At 27.4% G+C, this 11,828-nt stretch overlaps 1 protein-coding gene across 1 annotated transcript in view; it reads left to right on the forward strand.

Annotated features, from left to right (window-relative positions):
* LOC100204685 (anaphase-promoting complex subunit 7) overlaps positions 1–11,073 on the forward strand; it is a 58,682-nt gene extending 47,609 nt beyond the window's left edge. The window contains exons 19-22 of the mRNA XM_065807102.1: positions 6,858–6,974; positions 10,500–10,623; positions 10,747–10,773; positions 10,876–11,073. Coding sequence (XP_065663174.1) covers positions 6,858–6,974; positions 10,500–10,623; positions 10,747–10,773; positions 10,876–10,887 — 280 coding nt within the window. The 3' untranslated portion in view covers positions 10,888–11,073. The remainder of the gene's footprint in view (positions 1–6,857; positions 6,975–10,499; positions 10,624–10,746; positions 10,774–10,875) is intronic.
* Positions 11,074–11,828: the final 755 nt, after the last annotated feature.

An 11,828-nucleotide genomic window follows, 5' to 3' on the forward strand; every position in this document is an offset into this window, starting at 1 on the left:
TTTTCTTGTTCAAGATATTTTAATATTGTTCTGCTTTTTGAAAATCTAGCATGACTATCATCAACGTATCTTATATATGATTTTAAGTCAAGAATTTTAATTACAATTTTGAAAGCATTTTCATACTAATGTAGAAAAAATTCCACTAGGAAGACAATAAAAAAACCTATAGGGCAGGATTTCTCCAATTCCTGAATATCGTTGTTCAACAAAAATTGACAATAGTGTAAATAAAACTAGTGTTATAAATTGTCTTGTTTCTGATAGGTTAAGCTTTATGGAATGTTTGTAGAAATCGTTTTTTTTTAGTTGGTTTATAAGAAGCTTATAAAACTACTAAAAGAGGCTTTTTTAAGTAAAGTTAATGGATACAGTTTAACTACATTAAAAGAAACCTGAACCTCGTTTTTGTCAATCTCTCATGAATTTACTTTGCTAACAAAATCTAAAGAGTTTTTTAAATATGTTTAGTTTTTGTTTAATACAGGTTGTATTTACTAAATAGTTAGATATTCCATAATTAGGAGTGCAGAGGTAGAGGTAGAAAATGGAACCAAGATCAAGAGTTCTTCTTCAAAAACTTTTTTCTATTAATTCTTTTTGTAAAACTTCCTAAAATATTGCCACTAGTTGCGAAGTTATTACTATGAATAAATGTTTTTAGCCCAATTTAAATAAATTAATAAATCATTAGCGTTTTTTTCTTTTGAGTTATCAAGAAAATGATTAGCATTTGTAATTTCAGATCTATTATCATTAAAGAAGAAATTTGAAATCAGCAAAACATATTGAAACATTTATATCAGAACCATAATGAGGAAATACTTCTTGTTTGAATAACAATCACTTGAACCTATCAATAAAATTTGAAAAATCAAAAATGCATTGTAAAGCATTAAGGGGTTTTAAACCACAAAAATCATTTTAAAATTAAATTTGCTTAAGTTTAGTTAATAATTTTATAATAGTTTAATTATATAAAAATTGTAAACAAGTTAAAAACTTTTATGTACAAAAATATTAAACATCTAAAATTATTTTGATGTAATCAAGGTAATAAATTAAAAAAATACTTTTAATTGACCGGCAGATAAAAGCAGTTGACCATCAACTCTATGTGCTAGTCGGTCAAATAGATTGCCCACCTTTAACTTTTTATTTTGTGCACTAGGTAAGATTCAACTGATGGAAAGTTACTTTAGAGACCAATAATAGTTGCAAAAGATATGTTAAAACAGTTAAGTGGTAGTGACTGTTTTTTTATGTTTAATACTTTTGGTTATTTTGGTCATGGTTTAAGTTAAAGAGAACTTGACTCATTCATAAATAGAGCATGAAAACTCAAACAATAATGTATGCAGTTGTCTCAGTCCTGCTAATTAATTTAATTATGCTAATTAATCGTATCTTAGGCAGTCTTGAATAGGAATGGTGTGGGATTGAACAATATTGCTGACTATGCAAAAAAAAATTTTTGTTGACTACTTGACCATAGCAGTTTAGATGTTTTGATGATTTAAACATTTCAAAAATGCGCTAAAAGAAGAAAAGCTAAGCTTAAACTAGGAGAATTAAAAAAACTAAAGAAAAAAGAGAACAACTCAAAAAAGAAAATATATAAGCTTTAAAATAAAACTCAAACTCGAAGCAAAAATTACTTTTTATTGCGTTTTCAATTGCATTTGAGATGAATTACTTTAAAAATTTTTTGATTTTATTAAAGTTATGCAAAATGCTTATATTAATTACTTTTAATGATTGTTTAATATATGAACAAATTTTATTTAAATTATTGAAAAGAAAAAAATATATTATTTTTAAATTGTATAAACATTTTTAACATTGAAAAAGAGGTCGGCAAAAAATTGCCGACCTTTTTTTCAATGTTTTATGATAAGACCTTTGTATCAAATAATTTTTGCCAACCTGATTCTGACCTCTAAAAGATTGAGGTCAGCAAATTATTGCCGACCTCACTTTTCCTAATTCCAAGGGCTGGATTAGTTAGTCAAGTTAAAAAAAAACTTTTAAATAATTCTTTGTAAAAAAAAAAAAAAAAAAAAAATAAAGCAGTTAAATCATTCCATTGGGAAGATTTAATTTAACTTAGTCTTAATTTAAAGTAACTTTAAAAAACTTTTTAAAAAGATTTTTAAAAAGACATGAAAAAATAGTTTCAAACGTTTAAATTTATCATAAAAAATACATGCCTACTAAAAAAAATTTTAATATAAAATTTAATTTACACAAAATATGTTTATTTCAAGCAATTATTGTTATATATTTTTTATTTAAAGTTTTTGTGTAAAATAAAAATTTTAGAAAAAATCAAAAAAAGAAGTTATTCAAAACATAAAAAAAATCAAGTTGTAAAGAAAAAAATTATAAGAGTGGTCAGTTACATGCGCAACATGGCGCTGTTATTGCTCTGATAATTTACAGCTGTTGATGAAATTAGCCTCTCTGAGAGCTACCAGAGAGTTTGGAAACCTTACTACCAGCCTCAATGCCATTAAACTGATTTTCAGAGCTGTATCCCCATTAGCAGATAAAAGAAAGAGTTGCAAGCAACTATCGAGGAGGCACAAATAAAAACCCATAAGTAGAGTCAAGAAATTTACCTAAGACACAATGGATCTGTGGTTCAAACCCCACCTCTGGTCAAGTTTTACGACATTGGTTAGGAAGGAGGCGTGAATTTTCTATTAAATGCTCATCCGCGCTGCTCTGTGATAAGACCGTAAGGACTTCTTGGGGCACCTTAAAGAAAAGGTGTTTATAAATCTATTCATAGATTTATTATTCTAGATGTGAGACAATGTAACACAAGTTTACATCTATGCCAGCTTAATAGATGAAGAAGGGGTGCTATTCTGGGCAACAGATTTACTTACTCCCATTTTACCTAAGTGGCCTTCTACAAGACAGTTACTGGGTTTAGTTAAATTCTGCCCAAGATGAGTATTTTTATTGTGACAGCATCTCTAGCCTTTATTCAACCAAGAGCCCAAAGGCATTCATCAAGAACAACTTTAATATTATGCAGGAAATTTTTAGTTTCATTAATAGGCATGAATACTGTTTTTAGCATCGTTTTTTATACAAACCAAAGTTTCAAATCTAAATTGAATTACAATGCTCATTGCTATCTTTGTATTTACAGGACTATTGATTCATAATAATTTTTGGATAAGTTTGTATTTTTCGCATATATGTGAAAAAATATTTTAGATTTTGCTATCAACTTTTTTAATAATTGTAACTGTTCGTTTGTAAATATCAGCTCCATATTTAACTGTTACCAGCTCCATATTTAGTTGTTATGAATGACTTATAGCTCCATATTTAGCTGTTATGAATGACTTATAGCTCCATATTTAGCTGTTATGTTTTTTTTTCTTAATACAAGTAATCTTATTTAATTGAACGCTCAAAAAGGTCTTTTAACCAGTTTATTTAAAACATAACTCAGAGTTTTATGCAAATTAACAATTATCAGATGTTTCAAATTTTAAAAACATAACAAAAAATATATATATTTAGAATACTGTCAAGTGTCCTTTTTGATGATATTAAAATCAGTAATCATATACTTATTTTAATGCAAGATGCTAGTTTATTTTGCTTCGTTAATAAATTCAATGATGAAGAAATTATATGATATCTCTCCATTAGGAATAAGTTGCTTAATTTAGCATCTAGGTCTAAACAGTTCCGCATGGTCTTGAATTTTACACAAAAAGATTAGAGTTAAACTCTTTCTTTAATTTCCCGTACAAATTTAAAAAGTTCATTGAAATTAGCTTAACTTTCATATAGAAAAGTTTATATTTGTAAAATCAATCTTTAAATGGTTTTTCCGTAAGTTCAATATAATAGAAACTCTTTTTTTTTGTGTATTGTTTGTATTTTTTATAATTATTTTTCTTAGGCTCGAGAAAGCCACTCCAGTCGGGGAGACTACTTTAGTTCTGGTTGCAACCCTCTCTCAACTCTATAACTCTGAAACACTAACCTTGACAAACAAGACCACTGCAAAGAGAAATAAGTTGAGCATGGTACTACCAGGAACATGGTGGGGATCAAACTCGGAACTTCTTGCTTATGAGGCGAGCGCTTTACCACTACACCATTATCGCATTATTGGGAAGTTCTTCCTAATTTAAATTTACCTCAAACCAAGAACTGTAAACGCAATATTATATGGTTTAATCCTCCATTCAGAAAAAATGTAATCACTAAAGCTGGAAAAGCTTTTTAACTTTAATCAACAAACACTTCCCAATAAATCACAGACTCCACAAAATTTTCAACAGAAACATGATAAAAATAAGTTATAGCTGTATGCGGAATTTAAAATCTTTATTAAATGTACACAATCGACACATAAACAATTTTAAAAATTCCACCTAAAACCAACTGTAATGGTCTTAATAAAAATACCTACCCATTATCAAAGCATTGCTTAACAAAAAACATACCAAGCTAATATAAGTTCCAATGATCCTACTAACACTCCTGTCAATAAATTCTACATCAGAGTAAGTGAAACACCATTCAAATTTAAATACTCTAACCATATAAAATCATTTAACATTCTTAAATACAAAAATGACACTGAACTATCAAAAGAATTTTGAAAACTAAAAGATGCAAATTTGAATCCAATTGTTAAATGGAAAATAATTAAACAGTCCAATGCTTATAACCCTACCACAAAATCTTGCAAACTATACATAAACAAAAAATATGAAATTTTATTCATCAAAAATCAAAACCTGTTAAGCAAAAAAAGTGAAATGGTATCTAAGTGCAGGCATGGTAAAAAGTTTCTCCTCGCCCAATTTAACACGGGTGATTAAGCAATTTTCTAATCAAAACTATTTTGTTTTGACGTCAGAACTCATTCTATTGCTTTGTTATTGTTTTTTCTGTTATTTTCTGTATTTTATTCTTTTAACGGTTGTTTCTAGATTTAAAGATTAAATATAGCTGCTGATTGCCAAAAGGCATGAAACTTTAAGTTCCGTCACAAACTCCTAACTGGTTGTCAGAAAGTTTTGTTGACAAAAAGTAAAAATTAAAATGCAAGACCGGAATTTTTTTTTTGTTACTTAATAGACTGCCCCAACCAAACCCTCAGTCGATGTAGCAGCATTCCCTTGCGAGTCAGGCTATAAGATAGTCGATGTAGCAACACTCCGTTGCGAGTCAGGCTATTTTTCAGTCGATGTAGCAGCACTCCGTTGCGAGTCAGGCTATTTGTCAGTCGATGTAGCAGCACTTTGTTGCGAGTCAGACTATAAGATAGTCGATGTAGCAACACTCTGCGCATGATTTACAGTAAAAAAAAATAACAATAAAAACATTTTATTAAAAAAAATAAAAATAAAAACATTGTTTATATTATTATAAACATTAAGAATGTTTTTAAAACATTCAGAATGTTTTTAAAAACATTCTGAATGTTTTTAAAAACATTCTGAATGTTTTTAAAAACATTAATGGTTTTAACTTTCTGACAACACGCAAATGTTGGACAAAAGTTAAAAGTAATTAAAAGAGACGTATTTGTTGGCGTAAGAATCATTTTTTACCTTCCCAAATGCAACAATATATATATATATATATATATATATATATATATATATATATATATATATATATATATATATATATATATATATATATATATAGTTTGTTGTCTTTGGGAAGAGCAAAAGGAAAAAAAATATTCTTATGCCATTACATACGTCACTTTTAATTACTTTTAACTTTCGTCCGATATTTGCGTGTTGGACAAAAGTAAAAACCATTAATTTAATTACAAATAAATCGTTTTTTAAAAAAACCACAAAAACGCAAATTTAATTGACCAGAATGTTTTTTTGTTTTTTTTCAGATTGTTCACCTCCCCAAGGCCCGATGGGGGCCACTACAGTCGAGGAGGCTACTCATTTTTTTTTTTGTGTTTATTTTATTTTATTTTTTTTTTATTATTTTTTTATTTTTAGTTGTTATTCGTGGTGCAACCCTCTCTCAACTCTTTAACTCCGAAACACGAACCTTGCCGAACAAGGCCGCTGCGCGGAGAAACTAAGTTGAGCGCGGTACTTCCAGGGACGTGGTGGGAGTCGAACTCCGAACCTCTCGCTTACAAAGCGAGCGCTCTTACCACTACACCACTACCGCATCTATTTAAAAACATTCTGAATGTTTTTAACAATATAAACAATGTTTTTATTTTTATTTTTTCTAATAAAATGTTTTTATTTTTAATTTTTTTAATAAAATGTTTTTATTTTTATTTTTTTTTACTGTAAATCATGCGCAGAGTGTTGCTACATCGACTATCTTATAGCCTGACTCGCAAGGGAGTGCTGCTACATCGACTGACAAATAGCCTGACTCGCAAGGGAGTGCTGCTACATCGATTGACAAATAGCCTGACCCGCAAGGGAGTGCTGCTACATCTACTATCTTTTAGCCTGACCCACAAGGGAGTGTTGCTACATCGACTGAGGGTTTGGTTGGGGCAGGCAGTCTATCAATTAATAAAAAAAATTCCGGTCTTGCATTTTAATTTTTACTTTTTGTCAACAAAATATGGAAAAAACTTTCTGACAACATCTAAGGGTTGTATATATATATATATATATATATATATATATATATATATATATATATATATATATATATATATATATATATATATATATATATATATATATATATATATATATATATATATATATATATATGTATGTATGTATGTATGCATGTATATATGTATGTATATGTATATATGTATGTATGCATGTATATATGTATGTATATATAAAGTATATTTTCTTTAGCTTGCATAAACAGTTAGCCATTCGACAAACATCAACATTATATCGTCTTGCTGGTGATTGCATGAAACTCATGGGAAAGGTTGAGGAAGGAATAATAATGTATGATAAAGCTCTGAGGTATCAGGATTAAATCTTAAACTGATTTTATTATTTGACCCAATATGTATAATAATATTTCTTCAGTGATAATTGTTTCAGGTAATCAATTCGGCTATTAAAAATAGGTTGGTTTTTTTTTAAATATATTGACATCAAATATTTTTGTTTTTTGTTTAATTTGTTACTTTTCTGACGCAATTTATAAGTGTTTTTTACGTTTGATATTAGGTTATGTTTTTAATTTATATTTATTTTGAACTTGTTAAAGTTTATAGGTAAATTCTAGGTAAGTGATCTTTACATAAAAATGAGGTGCTGGTAGATATTTACTTCAAATACACCTGCTAAATTACTTCAAATATACCCACTGAATTACTTCAAATACACCCATTATTTTCATATCTTTTATAAAAGGTTTTGTATGTTAACGTCTATGCTTACAGAAAATGATTATGCAAACATGTTTTTGAAGCCTATAGAATTTTTAAAATTTTGCCCATTATATATTTGCATGGTTGATGAAAAAGTGAGTTGTTGCAAGATTATCATTTGTTTTCATAACATTATGTGAGAGTTTGCTATAACCCTCTAAACCATAAACTATAACCCCTTTTAGCACTAAACCAATCATTTACTTTATTTAGTTTAGTATTTACATCTCCATATAATTATTTTATTTTATAATTATTTGATATAATTATTGGAAAGAAATAGATTTATATTGTCAGCAAACATATCATTCACTTTAGATAATGCATTAAAAAAGTCATTATTTTGATATATGAACAGAAGCATAAAAACATTTTGAATTTTAGTTTATAGATTGTGAACATATTGTTTTCTATCAGCAATCCACAACTCATATCCATATATAACTCATATTCTACAGCAATTCACAAATTATATCATGCGATAGGGTTCCAATTTTGTAATGCAGCATTTATATATATACATATATATATTGTTCTAGTTTTGAAACTAGAAAAACTTTTACAAACTTGTTACATAATTTTAGGAAAGGAGGGAGGGTCAGTGAGGTACTTTGATTTATTACTGGGAGGGGGGGGGAGTGGTCTAAAACCGGTAAAAATTGCAATGACATAACTTATAGGTTTACCCCTAAATTTTAATCAAATAATAGGTTCTATTGATAATACTGTAATAGGTTCTATTGATAACACTGTAATAGGTTCTATTGATAACACTGTAATAGGTTCTATTGATAACACTGTAATTTTCTTTATAATGAGTAATAGTAAACAGTGATAAATGGATAAAAACAACTGATTTTTTTTTTTTAAATCATCAGTTATTTAGTTGACTGTTTGAATAATTGCACACTCAGTTGAATGGTTTTTTTTTGAAAATTGAATTGATCTGGATATGAATGATGTTTTTAGTGATTATTTTAATCATTTAAAAATTCTATTAAAAATTACACGTTCAAACTGTTCAGTTTCGATCAGTTTTGAAAAGTAATGATGTGATAATCTAATTTGTAAATTAATTGTAATATACAGAAAGTAATTTTCATTGTAATATACAGAAAGTAATATTTGTAAATTAAATTTTTTTTTGCTTATAATAAAATCATCAAAGAAAATATCAAACTTTAGTGAAAGTTTTAGTATATGGAGGTCTGCTTGAGCTAGTTTAATTAACAATTGATTACTAGATATTTCATCATATTCTTTGTAGCTTCAAATCATTATAGCATAAAATGCCGTGATTCAGAAGTTTTAGAATATTTAGTATCAAAAGATTATAATAGAAACTAAATAGGTTAAAAAGTTGAACTTTTTCAACTTTTTCAACAAAAATCAAATTTAAAACCCAAAAAAAAATTTGTACTTCTTTCTCTCTCTCTCTTTATATATAAAGATATATATTTATATATATATATATATATATATATATATATATATATATATATATATATATATATATATATATATATATATATATATATATATCTTTATATATACTGAAATTGCATATTTCCTAATTCCGAGGGTTGTATTATATATTTAATAAAAGCATGGCAGAAATCGTTTGAGGTGGATATTAAACAACTCTCCGGAGTTGTTTAATATCCACCCCAATATATTCCAGATTTTTTCCGGATATTTTACCCAAACAATTTTCCGGATTTTTAAAATAAGATATCCACCCTGGATAATAGGGTGGAGCGATTTTCATAGCAAAAAAAAAAAGAGTTTAAAAACCAATATTACTGAGACACGAATCAATGTCTATTAATTATAAGATTAAAGTAAAAAAATATTTTTTGATTTTGATGAGATCTTGAGGGTCCTCTTTGGAATTTAAATTCTTGACAGGTCCTAATATTTTTAAATTATTTTTTTTCTAAACCATATTAACCTTGGACTCAAAAAAAGCAGAAAAAAATGCTTGTTTCATAAATAATAATTTTATTAAAAAAAATTTTTAGTGAAAAAAATACTTGCAAAAATATACCTTAAGACCCCCGTTTTGTTAAGGACGGGGGTTTTTAATGAAAAAAACAACTCTACTTTTTTAATTTTAATTTTTTAATAAAAACAAATATTATTTTCAAAATCAGCATATTATTTTGCTTCTTTTAAGTATCAAGTTGATATAGTTTAGAAAAAAAAAATTTAAACAATATTAGGATCCATCAAAAATTTAGAATCCAAAGAGGAACCTCATGAACTCATCTAAACTAAAAAAAAAAAGAGTAAGTTTCTTTTTTCACCAAAAGATATCGATTTGCTGCTCAGGCAAATCAAATTTCAAAAATTTTCAAAATCGCTCCACCCTACTGGATAATCTATGCTTATCACTTAGTACCGTGGAAGAGCATTTAATAGAAAGTTCACGCCTCCTTCCTAATCGATGTCGCAAAAGTTGCCCAGAGGTGGAGTTCAAACCACGGATCCTTTGTTTCTGAGACAGGTGCGCTACCACTGCGCCACGGCTGCTCAATTATCTAACTTAAGACAATGTCGGAGAGCTTAAGAGATATCTAGGAGCAAAAATCGTTATTTAATATATAAAAAGCACATTATAAAAATCGATATGCAAAAATTATAATAGTGAGAAGAATATTGTCAATAATTCTCACTGATGACGTTTGATAAAAGATTTAGGTCTCGTAGATTATTAGCGATATTACTATTTATTTATAAGTTACATTCTTCCACTTCATCTTTATTCTAGTTTGTCTTTATTATATATAGTAAATATGTTCGTATTATGTTAAATATTATATAAAGTAAATATTATGTTTGGATTATGTTAAATATTTATTCATAAAGATTAAAGCAGTCCCTAAATTTGTTGATCTATATGTCCGCAATCAAGTTTCTGCTGTTCACAATTCAAACAACATATTTGTTTTATTGTTTATTTATTTAAATTACCGTTTTGTGTAATAAATAAATAATAATAATAAATAAGTAGTATAAAAAATATTAGATATAAGTATTTTTTAGTTCTTTAGTTGTTGTTTTTTTTTAAATAAATTTTTTTTTTTAAATTGTTGGTAATTTTTAAATTTAGGTTAGACCCAGATAATGCTCAGGCTTTGGATGGCTTACATGGGATTGACCGTAATTCAACTACAGGAGAATTAGACTTGTCTGATATTGTGGGGCGGGAACCTCGTGATCGAAGTAGTATGGAGGTAATTTTGTTTTTAATGACTTGATTAAACTTCAACATGGTTATTTAAATTCTTGCAGTAAAATTTGATTATTATTTTTTATCGTTTTAAAGCGTTTACTTTTTCTTTTTTCTTTTTTTTTAGGATGTTGAGCTGGCTTCCGGAGTCGACGTATGTTTTAAAATGTTTTATTTACTATATTTTAATTTTATTTTGCCACTTTAATTTTTTTAACTAAACTTTTTATATATATATATATATTTTTTTTTCTAGTGGATAGACTGAAAAGCGGTTAATTAATTTGAATTTTCTGCAACGTTATTAATGTTTTTGGGCCGCCAGAATGTTAACGCTTTGATATGGTGTTTATACTAACTTTTTCTTGAAGAACTTTCTGAATTTTGCAAGAGAAAGCGTTGTTGAAGTTCTTTGAATTCTATGATGAAAATTTTTTATGAATACATTTTTTAATACTTCTTGATTTGCAGAAAAACCCTCTGAACGAAAAGCTGTCAGATAAAAGCCTTTAAATAGTTTTAAAAAAATTAAAACAATGATAGATTTATTTAATATAATTTTTTCAAAAATTTAAATTAAATTTTTAATATATGTGAGGTAAACACATTCTAAACAGTACAGTAACTACTTTTTTAATTGCATAATTAATGACTTTCATTATAATTAATTTAAAAAATTGAAAAAAGGACCCCCACTTCCCCCTTGTACGCACCTGGATACTTTCAACATCTTTCCATACGTACTTTATGGAAGACCCCAGTAGAAAAAACAGTTTTCGCTATCAAAACCAAAATATCTGTTGGATGTTTCCTTTTTATCATTTATTAGTTGTTTAAAATTTACGTAGATAATAGTATAACTATAGTATACCATATTATCTAAAGTACGCAGATAATATGGTAACTATGGTAAATAAAGTATGAAAGTGTCCCATGTAAAACTTGATAGGTTTTTTATTTTAAGTTACACAGTGTACAATAAAACGTTAAAATTATTTTGTTCGAAGCTATTCGCAGATTTGAAAATTGATGCTAAAGTTCGAATTTGTTTGCTTCTAAACTCAAAATAAATTTTCGGGAGTTTTTCCGCAGATTTAAAATGCCTTCTTGTTTATTTTTAAATAAAAGAAAATTATGCTAATTTGTTACATCTACGGGGTCGTCCATAAAGAATGTCATTCAGAATTTAAATACTAACTAGAAGTACAA

This window comes from Hydra vulgaris, chromosome 10 (genome assembly GCF_038396675.1).
Source record: "Hydra vulgaris chromosome 10, alternate assembly HydraT2T_AEP".
Taxonomy (NCBI): domain Eukaryota; kingdom Metazoa; phylum Cnidaria; class Hydrozoa; order Anthoathecata; family Hydridae; genus Hydra; species Hydra vulgaris.